Here is a 17,122-nt window from a genome sequence, read left to right as displayed (position 1 = left end):
GCGAATCGAGCGCGGCCGCCAGAGGTTTTTGACCGGAACTGGATTGGAAGGTCAGATGTTTTCCCCCCCGCCCCATCGAGTGGGAACGCTCACGCGTCCAACGTAAACAAGGTCCACAGTCACACCAAAAACCATCAAAACAAACCGAGCGGGGTCGAGTGTGGACACGCGGCATACGTGGCTTAGTCCCCTACATTGACGGCCTAATTCCCCCCCCCCACGGACTCATAAAGAGGCCTATTGACGGCCCCTTCCTGAGCCCAGCTCACCCAGAAGTGACCCCCATTGTGAAAGTATGTGTAGCACGGTTCGCGTCTATTGCCCGTCCCGCTCTAAAGTAACGTTTGGCTGAAACGGCGTTTTTTTTGTTTTGTTGCCCTCTTCCTGTCGTGCTACAGTGACTCGGAGCTTTTCCACCACTCACTGTAGTTTGTAAACAAGGAAGCCATTTGATATCTTCCACGTTGAAGGTTTCACTGTAGGAATCGCACACGGATATAACATGTGCAGATGGTACAGGCGTGTTTCTAAGCTGTAAGCGGGTTACAGTTAAAACCATGTTCAGGAGTGGAAACCACTGCAGGTGGACCAGCAACATCTGATCCTGTCGGTGTTTGACGATGCTACACAATCCCTTTTGTTCCACCCCAAGAGTCCATTTCAGAGCCAGCTGAACTCACTGCAACATAAAACCAGTGACGCAAATCAGGGCGTTTAAATGCTTCTTACACTTATTTATTGATGGATCCGTGAAAAGAATCCCGCACAGATCAGATTGTTGAAAGTGAAAATGTAATAGAAACTTAAGATAAAGTTTAGCAGAATTTGTAGATTTTGATATGACGGCTTCAACGCAAGATTGACCGATGGTCTCGTTAGCAGGGATTGATCACCCATGGGGGGGTGGGGTCGGCCTCATGCAGTGAGAGTTATTTCATTGTGAATCATCCTCACTTTACAGGACTGGCTAGGTCTGCAGATCTTACAGGACAGGTATGTTCTCCCCTGCAGCCCTCCCAGGAACGGTGTGACGTGCCCGTGGGCTCTGGTGCAGATTTAGAAACCTGGAGATCCATCGGCTCATCGGCTGCGGAGGGTCGGTATTTGAAATATTTGCCCCCCCGCAGAAATGGAATTCACTGAGTAAAGCACAGCAGCAAAGGGGCGTAACTACCCCTGATCACTGAGAGCATGAAGTAGAGCAGACGAGCGGATTCAGGCGCCACCCGGTGGTCAGTCTGAAAACATGCATGCAGACATGCATACGCGACCGCATGCAGGCGTGCATACGCGACCGCATGCAGGCGTGCATACGCGACCGCATGCAGGCGTGCATACGCGACCGCATGCAGGCGTGCATACGCGACCGCATGCAGGCGAGCATACGCGTCCGCATGCAGGCGTGCATACGCGTCCGCATGCAGGCGTGCATACGCGTCCGCATGCAGGCGTGCATACGCGTCCGCATGCATACGCGTCCGCGTCCGCATGCAGGCGTGCATACGCGTCCGCATGCAGGCGTGCATACGCGTCCGCATGCAGGCGTGCATACGCGTCCGCGTCCGCATGCAGGCGTGCATACGCGTCCGCATGCAGGCGTGCATACACGTCCGCGTCCGCATGCAGACGTGCATACACGTCCGCATGCGCATGCAGACATGCATACACGTCCGCATGTGCATGTCATGCTACTGAAGCATCTGAAGTTACACAAAGCTGAAAGACTTGTTTGTGGTGTTTTTCTCCACGTTCAACTGAGTATTATCAGACCAAATTATATTTAAAAACAACAAAAAAGGTTCACAACATACTTTTCTGTGAGGTATTTAATATCTGTTAAAAGCTAAAATATTCCAACGCTCGATCTGGTCCATTTCCCATGTGTATATTCAGTCAGAAGTGATTTGTCCGTATCAATTTACATCACTGTTAACACATTTTTTTGTTAGTCATGATACAAATTATTCATTTTCTTTGGCTGGAAAGGTTTTTCAGTGTTCACCCCAATTACAAAGAAGGAAGGGTCCTGTTCCTTTAAGACAGCAGCAGATCGCACACGCTAAAATATTTAACATGTCCACTGAGGTCACAACCCTCTTCAAATCAAACGAGGTGACGATCCGCTCGACGGGCTTCAGGTTCTGCAAACGGACGCGCTTCCTTTACGTCTGGTGTCCAATGCCGTCACAAGGTTTTGTTTTTTTCAAAGAAAGTGATGCATGGTAACAAAATGTTAATAGTTAAAACAACAACAACAACAACAAAAGAACTGCACACTTATCAAGTTACTCCAGTTTTCTATATCAACACGCTCAAGATGAGACAAGAGAATGTCTGAATTAGTCCTGTTTAAGCTATTTACAGTTAAATATAGCTCGTCCTCTGAATTAAAAAAAACACGTTTTGTTCAGTAACCGCAAAGCATCTCATTTAAACTCAAATGTAAAGTCACGTTTCACGTTATCGCACCCTTTTGACCTGGCATCCACATGCAGCGGGGTTTCACTAAAAGCCCCCAAGCGGGACGAACGCAGGTATGCAAACACTCCAAAAAGGACATTTAAGATACATTAACTAGCTCTAAAATGAAATGATGCACCGGAAACACCCAATAGCTTCCAATGTGGAAATAACTGACCTTGCCGGGAGCAGTCTGCAGAGAGAAACAACATAAGTGGGCACAAGTACCGTTTTGTTTTGGCCTCTGGGTTTCAGTCCTCTGATGTTTAAATAAAAAATGTTTTAAAAAGACTTTGAGGTTTCTCTTTTGAGAATGTTTACATCCTTTTAAAAAAGGTGAAAGTTAAACCGATTCCTTTACTGCTCGGATGTGAACACGCCCCAAAACCCATGAAGGTGAAAACAGTGAGACCGTTATTGAAAAGTGACTCTGCTACAACTACCTGTCCTGCTTTATAGTAATACACATATTTATAAATGACCTTTCGTAGTTAAAACCCAGATATGATGTGGATGCCAGGTACTATGAGCGCCACAGTGTTCCAGTCAAAGGAATCCTCATATCAAATAGTTTCTACAAAATCCCATGTGAGTAAATCATTTACACTTGTACAAATTCTTTTTCCTGGTATATAATAAAAAGAAAGGCGAACGGTTTTACCCCTTTTGGGTTTTCCCGATCAAAACAGCTGGTAGCATATAATTGATCTCGCCTACTTTCACAATCAAAATACAATGTTCGCTCATTCTAAAAATGCTGGTCAGGCTTGTTTCCCCCATGTAGTGTGAGGAAGAGGAGGAGGAGGAATGGTGGGTGGGGGGTCCAAAGTCTTCTTAGGAAATCAATAAGTTTGCAGTTGGCCTCGTCCTCTGGCTCTCCTATTTCCAAGTATCTTCCTGAGTTAAATCCGTGCATAGTCGTGGCAACGAGGAGGAGGATGGTGGTGATGATGATGATGATGAAGTCACTCGCACTCACACCCACGCAGTCCCTTTCAGGACAAATAGTCCATTGTTCAGTGTCCCTGGCGGCCTGCTAGTAGTTGAGGAGGCGCTCCCTTTCTGTACCAGCATTGCGCTTGTTAGCGGAAAACACTTTGGCTTTGTTCACCGAGGGACCTGTGGAAGGAACAAAAACAAAATAAGGACTTTTTCCAATTTAATTTAAAAAGGAAATTTGACGTAGAATCTCGTACGCTTCGCGTCTGGTCCTTGAAAAGTGTGACATTACTGACCGATATAACTGAGCAACACAGGTAGGAAGATGAGGCCGTGCGCCGCCCCCAGCAGCACTATGGCCAAGTACATCCTGAAGTAGAAGACCTGGAAGATCTGCGACTTGGAGAGAGCCAGGATGAGGATTCCTCCAAACTTGGTTAACGTGATCCCACTGAACACCTGCGGAAAAGAACCACAGTCAAACCACAATTCGTACCAACGGAGATTTCGTGTTTGTAAAGGAGCTTTTCCACAACACACCAGTGCGCTGAAGGTAAAAAGCTTCGCTTCATCAACCCAAAGGGAGACTTACAGAGCTGCCCATGTGGGCCAGCGCCTCCTCGGCCCGCTCCACTCGGTTGTTCTTCACGCTGATGGAAAAGGCTCGCACGATGTGGCTGCAGAACTCCACCGAGATGCCGCAGCACTGCAAACAGCGACAACAGGCACAGAAGTTACCGAACAAGTCCTGATGGCGACGTTCTCAGAACAAAGACCGTCAGGGAAGAATCGGTTGAGCAGTTTAAAAAAAAAAAAAAAAAAAAAAAGGCACAAATTGCTAATCTTACTTAACGGAGTTGTCATGTAGGAGAGAAAGAATTCTTGTTATCAAAAGGACTTTATTAAAATGAAATGTGGCCAATTTAAACTGATCAAAGTAAAGCGAGTCAAAGTTCTACAAAATCAAATGACTGACAACAATTCGAATGCGAATAAAAAAAAAAAGATGACATTCATCTTTCTTTTTCACTTTAAAAATATTTGGTTTTGGTGCCGTGCTTCGCCCTCTTGAATTGGCAGCTGGACCGTTTGTCAACAGCAGAAATAACGGCTGAAACCGTCACCGCCCATTTCAACACACAGCGCGTTTTCTCTTAAGTCGCGTGTTGGTTGTTGTCCTCGGGACGGAAGCGTGGGAGTGACGTTGCTTCTCACCATGACCAGGTTCACCAGGGATATTGCATTGAGGCTGATGCTCCACAGCCACATGACGCCAAACATGTTGACCAGGATCATGGCGATGGTGACGGAGACGAGCACCGCCGACCACACCTCGAAGCCCAGCAGCACCGTCGACACCGCCAAGATGGCAGCCAGCGACACGCCCAAGTTGAAAGCCGTGTCGCGGGCAATGGTGAGGTACTGCTCGTAGAACACGTAGAAGATGCTGCGGGGAAAAGGGGAAATATTCATTTTAATGCTGGAATGGACACAACGTGTTCATTCTTACTGGTAGTATTTATATTATTAGTTGGAATGCTTTAAGCATTCCAAGTATTGTTCTTCTAATCTTTATTTCCGACTTATTCTTCTATTTCTTCCGTGGCACCTTTCAACTCCTTCACACTTTCAGCTATTAAAATCCTTCAAATATAAAAATGTTCAGCTTCTTTCCGGCTTCCGGGCTATGACTTTTCAGCTTTCTACCTCTTAAGCTTGAATTTATATAAATCAATAATCATTAATATTTTAACATGGTTTTCAAATGGAGTTTGCTTTTCAAATCCTCTTAAACTTCTTCAACTTCTTCAACTTTCAGATATTTCAGCTCCGCCAATCTTTCAGCTACAGACACCATTTAAACTTTCAAATGTTGACACAAGTCTTAACTATTTTATGAAAAAAACTGCTTCTTGATATCTATTGTACTTTTTTCATAATCACTGATTATGTTTCACTAGTTCTTCGCTCCGTTTCTGACTTTTACATGAGTGTGTATTGCGTCTGCTAGAGGCGGGACCTCGAGGCTAGAGTGTGGAGCAGCGCAGAAATCTGGTTAAAAAAGTATGGAACTTCTGTCCTTGCAGCCAAAGTATACACTCTAGAGGCTTCATTTCTTCAGATTAATGAGGGTATGGTTGTGCTGATTGGATTAATGTGTTCATGGAATCCCAGAGTTTTTTAGTTTTGGCGCAAGGAGTGTTTGAGTGACACAACCTCTGCCAAAAGCCCCATAGGCTCCAATACAAATCTGCCGACATATTTCTCACAAAAATCCACAAGGTACACGTTCTGTCAACGGCCATAGGAGCCGTATTTATTACCGGACAGACATAAAAAGCACATCCACGCGTTCGGTAGAGTCTTGGGTCTCATACAAACGCCGTATTTTTTAGATAGCTGTTATAGTTTTGCGCTGGTTCTCATTTGTGTGAGGTGTGGATTCTGTGTAACTTGCTGCCATGTCTCTGTCTTTTGCAGCAGATCGTTAATGAGCACAGGTGCGGCGTTGTCGTGGTTACGAGCACTCACATGCTGCAGGATCTGTCTGTGACTCAGCTGCTCCAATGACGTGATTAGTGGAGTCACATGACGCAGCTATGCTTTCTGTCAACAGACCAATATGATAAAGACACTAGCCCCCCTCCCCCCTCCACCCTGACCTCTACTTACTGTTAATCACTCTCAGTCAGTCAGTCAGTCTAATTCTCCTCCCCTCTCCCTCTCTTCCTCACCACCATTCCCTTCCTCACCCTCTCACCCTCCCTCCCTCTATCTACACCCCCCCACCCCACCCAATCCAATAGGTGCGCCGTTGCCGTGGTTACTCGTAAACACGCTGCAGTATCTCTGTGTGTGACTCACAGCTGCTCCAATGACGTGATTAGTGGAGTCACATGACGCAGCTATGCTTTCTGTCAACAGACCAATATGATAAAGACACTCGCCCCCCCTCCCCCCTCCACCCTGACCTCTTCTCACTGTTAATCACTCTCAGTCAGTCAGTATGTCTGTCTATTTCTCCTCTCTCTCTCTCCCTCTATCTCTTCCTCACCACCCCTCCCTTCCTCACCCTCTCACCCTCCCTCCCTCTATCTACACCCCCCCAACCCACCCAATCCAATAATTTCAAAATAAAAGCCACATGGAGGGAATTTTTACTGTAATGTTTGTGATGAGGCCTATTAATTAAAAACTTCTTAGTTTGAATAACAAACATTCTGTCTCCCACTACGAACATTACTCGTACTTCTAGTACTACAACTGATACTTCTACTACCATACTACTAGTATTTCTACTGCTATTAATACTACAACTACTACTAATGTTATTACAAATACGACTATGGCTAATAGTATTACAGCTGTTTCTACTGCTATTGATACTAAACCTACTATTACTGCTAGTACTACTAATACCACAATTATAACTAATACTACTACTAATATTACTACAAACAATTTTAAACAAATTTAAGCTCCTGCAACTTCTGTTTTTAGAAAATCTATTGAAATTCAGCTTCCCCACTTCCTGTATTTTCAGCAGTTCTTTAAAATAATTTCAGCTATTCTTATGCCTCTATCAACAGCAATTTTTCACTATTCATTTCTGTATTTTTTTGCAATATTTCAAATTTATTTCAGCTGTTTTCATTTCTGCTTTTTCAGCAAATCTATTGAAATTCCTTTCAGCTTCTCCCATTTCTGTATTTTCAGCAATTTCAAATTCATTTCAGCTTTTCTAATATCTATAATTTCAGCAAATGTATTCAAATTCCCTTCAACTTTCTGTATTTTCAGCTATTTTAAAAAGTTCATTTCAGCTTTCAGCTTTTTGCATTCCAACGCATTTTCAGCAGGAAATGCATTTTCTAGTTATTATTATTATTATTATTACTCACAGGGCCTTACAAGTCAACATAGAGCACGATTTAACACACACACACACACACACGGCAGCTCACAACATTCTATCTGCAAAACACTGTTATCTTGACAGCAAGATGAATTACGGCCTCGAGGTCAAACATCAGCTATGTTGCCATTTATATTGTTTTCTGTTGCTGGCTGCTTATCTATTATGTACTTCACACGCCCCCTCTGCCCCCCCCCCCCCCCCACTGCCCTTGAACATTGACTGAAAAACAAGAAAAAGAGCACATAAACGTGTCAGTGGGGGAGACTGAAAACGCCTACTTATGTTCACAAAGATACAAGTATAATTGTCTGTATACTATTAAGGAGTAAAACAGGACTCGCCTGTAGGCAAAGACTTTGTGGCCCACGGCCTCGGTGATGTTAGCGGCCAGGCTGCGAGCCATTTTCAGCGCTTCTGTGAAATCCGGGGATTCTTTCAGGATGGTGTGGTAGGTCATGAAGTAGGTGGCTCCGACCCCGGTGAGGTCGGGGTACACGTCGACTGCTGCGGCGTAGGCTGCGTGGCCGCTGGAGGAGGATGAGCGCGGTGTGAGAGACTCCAAACGGCGTCAAAGTACTGAAAAGCATTCTGCAGCAGCGCTTATGGAGTTACCCTTTTCCACACTTGGTGTTTGGATTGTCGGACAGAAACATGGGTAAAAACTGCATGAAGTCTTCTCCTTCTGGCCGCTGCTTCCCGGCGGGAGTCATCGGTCGACAGTGTACGCAGGAGGAATTGACCACTGCAAAACAATAGCGGCCTTTTGTCATTAACACTTACCAGCAGCACTCACCATTGGAGAAAAATCCTGGACTAAAAAAAGGTTTTGTCACGAGAAAAAGAAATATCAAGCAATGCGTTTCATCATTAGATGTTATTTACTTTCTGGATATTTTCCAAAATATTAAGTTTAGTTTTAAACAAAAAGGCTTTAAAACATAATTATAGATTACGGCACCTAAGCAATCATTTTTCACTTCATTTTGTGTCCGAAAAAACGGGAAAGGTCTGTCAGCAGCTTGTGACAGCGGGTTGAAGGCATGTTGACATTAGATAAAAACCTACCTGAGGCATTGCAGAACTCCCCGCTGGTGTTGTAGTATCGACAGCAGGAGGACTGAGGTTTCACCCAGTCAAAGTAGTCGTCAAGCCAAGAGGACGGCGTGAAGCCAATGGTTGTGCTGGGAGGGAAATGGAACGGATCATTAAACCCCATGAAGTGTCATCTGAAGTGTCCTCACCATCATATCCGTCCAAAGCAAATTAAACTCTTTTTTGTTTCTATCTCCAACAACATAAAGTAAATGTAACCTACTTGTCAGTTTCAGATAGTAATGTCTTATTTATCTTGCTGGACAAGATGTGTCATGGGACATAGTACAGCACAAATAATCAATTTTCTCTCCGTGCAAATAAACCATTAATGTGAGCATGTGACTCGTGCAAAGCCAGGACTCACTAGTTGCTGATGAGCGAGGCGCTGTAGACCTGCTGGACCAGAGAGTCGTTATTGCAGCCGACTCCGCCGCACACAGCGTTCTGCCCCTCCAAACTACTGTAGTTCAGACCGTCCTCCACCACAAAGTACACCGGAGCGCCGGTGTGGAGATACATAGTCAGGTTCTTGAAGTAGTCCAGCACGTACGAGTCCTGGATGAAAGAGACGCATCATCAGCACCAATCGCTGTGGAGTCCAATGCAACATGTGAGACAATGTTAAAAAAACAAAACAAAAAAAACATACGTCAGGCATGGAGAGTTTCTGGTCCAGTCCAATCTCTACTTTATTCACCACAGCAATACTGAAGGAGAGCATCCCCACAAACACGGCCACCTGAACAAAGGGAAGAAACATTTATAAGAAAAACGATTCCCTCCGGTGAACAGACGTCTAATCTACTGAATGAAAAACATCCGTGGATCGATAGATGAAAACAAAGCGGTCACTGAGGTACTCACTATGATTGGTCGGACCCATTCTTTGAGGACAAACGGTGCAAAGATTTTCTTGAAAAAACGGAAGAGGAAACTGTCCGTCCGTGTTTCCTGACCTTCCGGCAGCTTCGCGCAGCAAAAGATGTCGAGTCGATTCGCCTTTTTAAAACACAACGCACAGCGCATTTGAGAAGTGGAACTAATATGAAGTTAATATCGTGTCGCTGAGGGAGTTTTCACTACAAAAAGTCCCTGCACAGTCAGTCTAATCAGTCTTATTAGACCCTCCAGTGTCATCACTTATGTCCCCCTCATCTCCGTCAGACCCACCTCCTGTCTCCTGGCGTCCAAGCCGAGCAGGCTGACAAAGCAGCTGATCTGCAACAGGAAATCAATGAAGACGGCCAAGCCAGCAAACAGAGAGAAAGTCCTCACTGCGGGCATGTTGGACAGGGCTCCTGCAGAAGAAAAGGTCAACAGTTTAATCAGCACGGGACTCCCCAGGGAGGAAATCCTGTCCACCCCGCCAGTTTCTATTCAACGAGGCATACTATCACTCAGAATACAGATTGCCTGGGTACATACAGGGTAGATTAAATTACGGGGGGGGGGATTTTACCCAGAAAGAAGGCGACCGTCTCAGACAAGGAGGAGAGAAGCATGCTGGGGGCTACGTCTCCAAGGATACGCCCAATCTGCTGGTGAAGTTCCTCCTGGGGCATCCGCTCATCCCGCTGTTCAAAAAGGTACAAATAGAAAATCACTTTTAGGATGTTTAAGAGACAAACAAACCAAAATATGTCACTTTCCGAGTGAATAAATTCTCAGCTGAGTAATTAAGATGAATTTAGGTGTTTAAACCATGTTGGAAATCACTGGGTCAATACCCATAACAGTTTAGGAGATTGGGGTTGTGGAGGTACCTGATATGCCTGCACTACAATAAAGATGTTGTCCACCCCGACAGCCAGCACCAGGAAGGGAATGACCTCGATCACGATGAGCGTGAGGGGAATGCCACAGTAGCTGAAGATCCCGAGTGAGGAGGACACCGAGCTGAGCACGATCAGGATACCTGATATACCCAGAGAGATCTTAGAGTCCACCTGCACGGCCAGAAGGAGAGAGCATCAGTCAGCAAGTGGTTTGGCTACTCGTCCCTAAAAGGCCAGCTGACAGGAAACTGCTTACAACAGTGCAGGAAAACAATGACGGAAGGTTTCTTACCATCAGCCTCCTGCAGCTGTTGATGTGGCCGAGGGCCAAGGAGATGTAGACGAACATTATGACATAGCTGACCACGATGGTGCTGATGTCACTTTTGCTCTCTCGGTCTATTTCATCTTCAATGCTCCGCTCAGCACTGAAGGCTACAGTCAGGTTGGGATTTTTGAAGTTCTTCATGAACTTGACGAACCTAAAATGCACAGACGAAGCGGTTTGAGTCAAATGCCGAGCCGGCGTTAACAGCGTTTGTTTGCCAGTCAAAGTTATTGCTCTCTCTTCAGAAACAGACAGCAGTCTCACTCTTTCTCCCACGCGCGAGCTTTGCCCAGCCTCACGGAGTCGTTCAGGTAGTTGTTGACTGGGAAGGTGACCACTAGGGCGGTGGCATTGTTGTAGTTGGTTTCTGTAACGAAGACGCATTCATCGCAACGGTTATCGACTTGAACCAATCAGCACACGGCGAGGAGGCGGTGGCAGGTCTGGCGTGTCAGGTCGGATCACACGAGTTACCCCCACCAGGCAAAAAGCCGGAGGGGCCAACGCCCTTTTGATCGGACCACACCCGCCCCAGAACTTTCATTTTGATCTCAGCTACACGCGTGTATAGTTTAAGGAGTGCGTCTTGGATCATGGTAGCTCCCGCTGCAACAACTATAATCTAATAGGTAGTTACAGACAATAACGGCACAGATTCGATTCCCTGGAAAAGCACTTTGATAATAGGCCTGTGATTGGTTGTCATGGCGGCTCTTATGAAAATGAGATATTTCCAATATCATTAGAATTTCAAACACGGCTCTTACAACCGGATGTTTTTTTTATTTTCTTAGTACAATTTAGGATGCAAAGCAAATTCTTAAAATTCTTCTCTGCCCTCAATAGGCGTTAATCCAGCTCACCGTCGTAACCCCCGAGGGCCAGCCAGGGGAAGATGGGGCCCCCGTAGGTGCCTAGGCAGGGGTCGTGGAGGAGGGTGGTGTCGTTGAGGGATGCTGGTGCACTGTGGAACCAAAGATCAACACAGTTAAAGAATAACAGCCATTATGATAGATAGATACTTTATTAATCACCAAGGGGAAATTTGGGTGAAAATTTAAATTAAATTAAGACACTAGTGCAATGTTATTGATATTAAAGTCAGGTAGTAGCAGTGGTTGTTCAAATAAACAAGGATTTAGCCAAAGGTGTTTTCTTGTACAGCCTTATTTGCAGATTTATCAGGGCAGGTTTCTGCCATTAGAGACATGACACGAGTGCGGGTAAAGAGAAACAGATGACGAGCCGCTGCGTGACAACCACAACATAATGGGGAAGCGGGGCTTCTATTTCTGTTCTCAAAATGACACGCACCACAGTTCTCTATTCAGAAGTCGTGTCTGAAGAAAACTATTTCTAGCTCGGCCGGCTTTGACCTTTTTTTTTTTTTTTTTTTTAAATCTTTGACTGTTTCCTGAACCGTCTAAAGCATTTCTGAACTTAACACTAAATCTACAACCACAGCAGGGCCAGCTTATTGGTTAACATACAAAATTCAGGGAAAAGTAGCACCTCACCTGACGCAGTAGAGGAAGTGGCTGTGATAGTCAGCATAAACAAAGAAGTCGTCTCCTGCGCTGTGGTCCAGCACGTCGTGGCTGTTTTGGAAGTAGTTGAGGACACTCAAGATGGTACAGTTGGTATTGTAAGGAGCCAGTGGGGCCAAGCAGATGTCCTTCAGGGTGACCGTTTGGCCCTCGTACGTCGCCGTGAGGCTTTCGATGTCAAGCTGAAGATCCAGCACCTGGTTGGTTGAGGTTTCAAAGAATGAAAGTGGAAAAAGAATAGAGAAGCAGTTAACCACAGTCCTCAAAAAGGGCAGCTGCAACGTTCCGATTTCTGAAACAATAATACTTTAGCCCGAAATAACAGCAGCTTCAACGACAAAAACAATACCTGTGATCTTCCCTCTTCCCGAAATTGACATCATCCGCTAACCCACCTGGTGGAGGATGTCTTTTCTCAAGATGGCTCCAAATGGGACATCTGATCCTCCAAAGTACGGCGAGTAGAGAAAAGGGTCGACGATCGGCGTGGTGATAATGAGCTGCGCCGTTCTGAAAAAGGGTCCGAAGTGGCTGTCGAAGAAGTCCTTCTCTTGGCGCGCCTGGCTGCTGGGAGAAGACCACAGCTCAACGGGGTCGGTGGTGATGCGCATGTAGACCAGTCCCCCGGAGGAGCCCACCACCAGTATCAGGCTTCCCAGTAGGACCACGGAAGGATGCCGCACGCAGAAGGAACCCCAGGAGCTGAAGAGGGTCCGCAGGGCATTTTCGAAGCGCTCACCCAGCGTTTCACAGCACGATGCGTTGACTTCAGGAGGGGAGAAACACGGCGAGTCAGCTCACGGAACGCTTGTTATTACACGCGTTACGCCATTAGAAGATCACATTTGTGATGATTACAGTACCTTGGTCGGGGTTATCGGCGTTGAGAGACAGCGGGTTATTGCTGTCCAATATGGGGCCGTACTCGGACATGATGGTCCTCTTCCTGTGTGCACAAAGAAGCAAGTTTGATATGAACTCCTAAAGCAAGCATCTCAGTGCTAGAAGAACACACAAGAATCCTTTACCTGTAGTACCAAACTCCCAGTACAGCTCCAAAAAAGATCAGCAGGAAGGCCGAGTAAGAGATCCACATGATGACAGTCATGGCGTCGATACCAAAGATCGTCCACGGAGGAGGGACGGGGGGGGGCACGGGTTTGGGGCCGCAGGCCTTTGTGCAGTCCTGACAGGAGCAGGGACCCGAGCCGTCGTCCAGGCCCTCCGTGCAGGCGTACGTCTTGTTGTTCATGGGAGTGTAGCCGGACACCGGGACGTCTAGTGCAAAGACACGGCGGCACGGCGACTTGAGCACGCAGATAGCGGCAGGTTTGCTTGTTTAAATTGCCTGCTGACCGGATTTAAAAGAACTTAAAAATGATTTACCTGAAAATATGGGGATGATGGGAAAAGGAGACTGTCCGTTATTTATATTGAACATGTATTGAATCCAGTTGGTGGCGTTGCAGTCCTTTGCGTCCTTTCCACACAGCAGTGATAAGGCCTTCACGTTGCTGGATGGAGCCTGGACGTCCTTACAGGCGTTGTACATGGCTGGAAAAAAAGACCCCAAAAAAATGCAGTTGTGGCCACAAGTCACCCACAAAATGACAACACCCCGAGAGCACGACATCATGCAAGAGTAGGAAACCTCTCAGCAGCTGTGACACCTGCAGACCGTGAACTCACCGTTGGTAAACGTCTGTCCGATGTAGTACTGCACTTCCGTGACACTGGGGCCATTGAAGTCGGTGCTGTTCATGAATCGACTCTGGTGAGGGCTGCAGGTCAGCTCACAGAAGAGGTTCATGAAGTTGCTGGAACAAGCCGGACACCTGCACACAGAGACACGGCGGGGAGGTAAGGAGGATTCTGGGGGGTTTTGTTGTTGTACAACACAGTCAAATATGTCAAAATTTAAGAACAAGGTCTAATCAGCAGGCGTACGGACGGATTCAAAAGGCCAAACGCTCAAAATCACTCATCATGTGCTTCATTAGTTAATGTTAGAACCGCCATGCGTACCGGGACAGGAACTGAAGGGGCAGCTGGAGGCTCCCTTTGAGACTGTTCAACTGGTCAACGTCACAGCAGAGGCTTCGGTCTCCGTAGTCGTACCCAGGACAGAGCTCCTGTAAGGACGCACCAAAGGGGATTGAGACACTCTGGAGGTGAAATAGCAGCGGCCCATCGCAGACGATTGCTTTGGTCAAATGTCAGCAGCAGCAATAAAATAGCATTAAAAACTCAAGATGCTTCTGCGTACCGCGAGCAGCTCGTGACCCCCGGCTTGGAGCGGCTTTGGAGGACCGGTGTAGTTGCAGTTGTACTTTTTCCCCGCGATTTTGGAGTCCCCACACTCCCCGTACCACACACAGTGCTGTGCATCCACCTGACGGAAAGAAGAGCCAAAGACAGAGTGGTCATTAGTTCAAATACATCGGTCAGTCCGTTCCTTCTTTGCAGAGTATTTTGTAGATTTTTTGTTTATATTTTTGTTTATATTCTTTGCAAGGAAACTAAGCCAGATAGCTCGGACACAGCTTCCCTAAAAAAGCTCCATCGTAGGACAACTTACTTTGGGCTGCTCAAAAAGGACCTGGCCATGCTGGTCGGGGGTGGTAAAAGCTGTACCTTGTTCACCCGGCGGTGTAACATTTGTCCACTGTCGAACCTCCGGTCATGCCTCTTTCCGGTCTTTCTACTATCTTGTGAATTGCACGTGTGAAAGTAAAGATTTCACTTCTGCAAAAGTGTTTCCACTCGAAGCGATTGCCTCGAGATGTGCCGAGTCGGTTTAGTCACAGTGTGCACGGACCCCTCGTTCAGTGTCACGGCAGCACGCGACAGGAAGGAGAGCGGCGGTGACCGTTGGGCGAGTCGTCGTCCATCTGTCCATTCAGCATCAAAGTGCTCATGTGTTCTTTGTCGGGAGGGGAAGTTGAGGAAGTGGATTCACTTACTCCACAACTTACTTACGTATGAGAAAGCCCGGTGTCACACACACACTCGGCCCTCCTCGTGCCTCGTGGTGCGGAGTTTAAAGGGCAGCGTTTGCATTTTTGCTTCGGTTGGGAGTTTCGTGCAGCTGCAGAACTCAAACTACTGTGTAACAACTATTTGTCCAAGGTCAACCTTCCAAGGTCAGGACGCGTTGTGCGATACTTGTTTGTATTGAGTAAGGCCCATTTGTTTTGCGTAAATTGGGTCATAGATACGAACAGAAACCTGACGTACGACCCAAAACCCTTCCAACAGGAAATCAAACACACATTTCTGGAAATGTATTCCCTCATTTCCACTGCAGTCTCCAAATACTAAATGCTTTTACTCACAAACCACACTCTGCTTTATTTTAAACAGGATGTTGTTATAAAAAATGCAATGATTGATCAGATTCTGAATGATCAGATTCTTAGCATTGTTTTGATTGGGTTGACCCAATAACCTCATGAAGAGTGTAAGAAAGACAAAGGACAGTGTAGAGCCAGCGAGTACTTATCTACATCTGATTACATCTAATCAATGACAGATTCCACCCTGGGGTCTGAAATGATATCTTAAACACAATACTTCACATAACACAATTAATTTTCTCTTCATAAAAAGGTTAGTAGTAATAATCATATTCTCCACGGTAGGAACATGTTTTAATAAACATGGAAGTGTATAATGTGTTTGTGTTGTCTTTACGCCCAAGTTGCAATTAACGACATCATCAAGGTGCACGACTGTGCTGAAACGTTATTTGCTTTATGTATTATTACGATTTACTTATACTTTGATAAAGTAGGGTTTTACTGTGACAACATGTTTTGCATAGATGTATAGGCGGTGTTTTGAATCGGGTTTCGGGACCGAGCAGGTCCCATTCGGGACGTCGAAGCTAACGTCATACTTTGGGTTATTGCTAACAAAGCTGGTGCCGTTAAAAAGACAAAACAAAACAAACCAAAAAACAGCATTTTACATAAGCGATTATGTTTGAGCTGCTGTTGGCTGCCGCTGTTTGTGACGACGGTGGAAAACGAGGTGATCTAACCGGTGTTGCGTTAGTTTCGCTAGCCGACTCAAAGGACCGTCACACGGCTGAGCGAGCTGAGTCACGTTTTAAGTCACGAGAGCCCGCACGTCAGTTGACACTCACCCATCGAAAAGGTCCCTCCGACAGGAGAATGATGAGGAAAAGCGCAGATAGAAGGCTTTTTCCCGGTAGCTCCCCCATCACTCGTAGTGAAACGACCGAATCGAAGTGACCGAGCGCCCACTGAAAGTTTCGCAGGTCTTGTGGTTGGTTTCTTCTTCGTCGTGTTGTCAGTTGGGGGCGGAGACAAACTCTTCTTCGTGCTGCCACCTTGCGGCGCTGAGTGCACACTGCACCACCTTACCATTGTGACTATACACATCTACTCTAATTAATATAATACTCTTATTTTAACAATCATATTCTGATTTAATTATTTAACTGCATGTAAGTAGACTGTATTAGGAAATATCATGTCCTACATGTATTTCCCTTGTTGGTGTTTACACAGTCCATCAAGCCCCTTATCAGTACAGAGAACTCCTCGTCTCAGTTGATGTTAATAAACTGTATTTCTAATGTTTGGGAAAAATTTCCATCCAATCTGATTAAAGCCAGTCCAAACAGTCCTGATGAAGCAGATATGCTGAGTTTTAAACTGTCAACGTCTTGTGTTGAATTGTCAATAAAAGTAACTTCAGATGTTTCCATCTTCCCTTTTTTGAATGTGCTCATTTGGTTACAAATATTTTGTGTTAGTGAGACATACCTGAAACCAAGTTTGGAGCTGCATCAAAGTGTTATCATTTCTGACAGTTCAACTTTGACTTGTATAACGATCTGATCTCTACAATCTGCATGAATTAAATAAATGCTAACTTTAGGTGAAATGCATCTTGTACTCTAAATGTTTTAAATTAGGTTAAGATATTAAGATATGTTATATGTGTTGGCGGTACATCTAGTGTGCAGCTCATTAAAAGTTGGGAGAGTTTAATATCATATTTTCCCCGTGGCTTAATATTTTAACTACCC

At 45.7% G+C, this 17,122-nt stretch overlaps 1 protein-coding gene across 1 annotated transcript; it reads right to left on the bottom strand.

Annotated features, from left to right (window-relative positions):
• Positions 1–1,811: 1,811 nt before the first annotated feature.
• Positions 1,812–16,393, bottom strand: npc1 (Niemann-Pick disease, type C1). Its single transcript, XM_040171434.2, has 25 exons — positions 16,211–16,393; positions 14,330–14,455; positions 14,089–14,195; positions 13,753–13,898; positions 13,450–13,617; positions 13,092–13,341; positions 12,927–13,009; positions 12,459–12,829; positions 12,034–12,260; positions 11,380–11,480; positions 10,781–10,883; positions 10,481–10,670; positions 10,177–10,359; positions 9,873–9,987; positions 9,584–9,711; positions 9,278–9,412; positions 9,063–9,152; positions 8,778–8,968; positions 8,384–8,499; positions 7,931–8,060; positions 7,660–7,845; positions 4,615–4,846; positions 3,992–4,105; positions 3,696–3,858; positions 1,812–3,579 (listed from the first exon to the last, which is right to left on the bottom strand). Exons 1-25 carry the CDS (start codon positions 16,286–16,288, stop codon positions 3,497–3,499), a joined length of 3,816 nt encoding a protein of 1,271 aa, XP_040027368.2. The 5' UTR covers positions 16,289–16,393; the 3' UTR covers positions 1,812–3,496.
• Positions 16,394–17,122: the final 729 nt, after the last annotated feature.

Source organism: Gasterosteus aculeatus, chromosome 3 (genome assembly GCF_964276395.1).
Source record: "Gasterosteus aculeatus chromosome 3, fGasAcu3.hap1.1, whole genome shotgun sequence".
Lineage (NCBI taxonomy): Eukaryota > Metazoa > Chordata > Actinopteri > Perciformes > Gasterosteidae > Gasterosteus > Gasterosteus aculeatus.
This window is presented reverse-complemented; position numbering and strand designations above follow the sequence as displayed.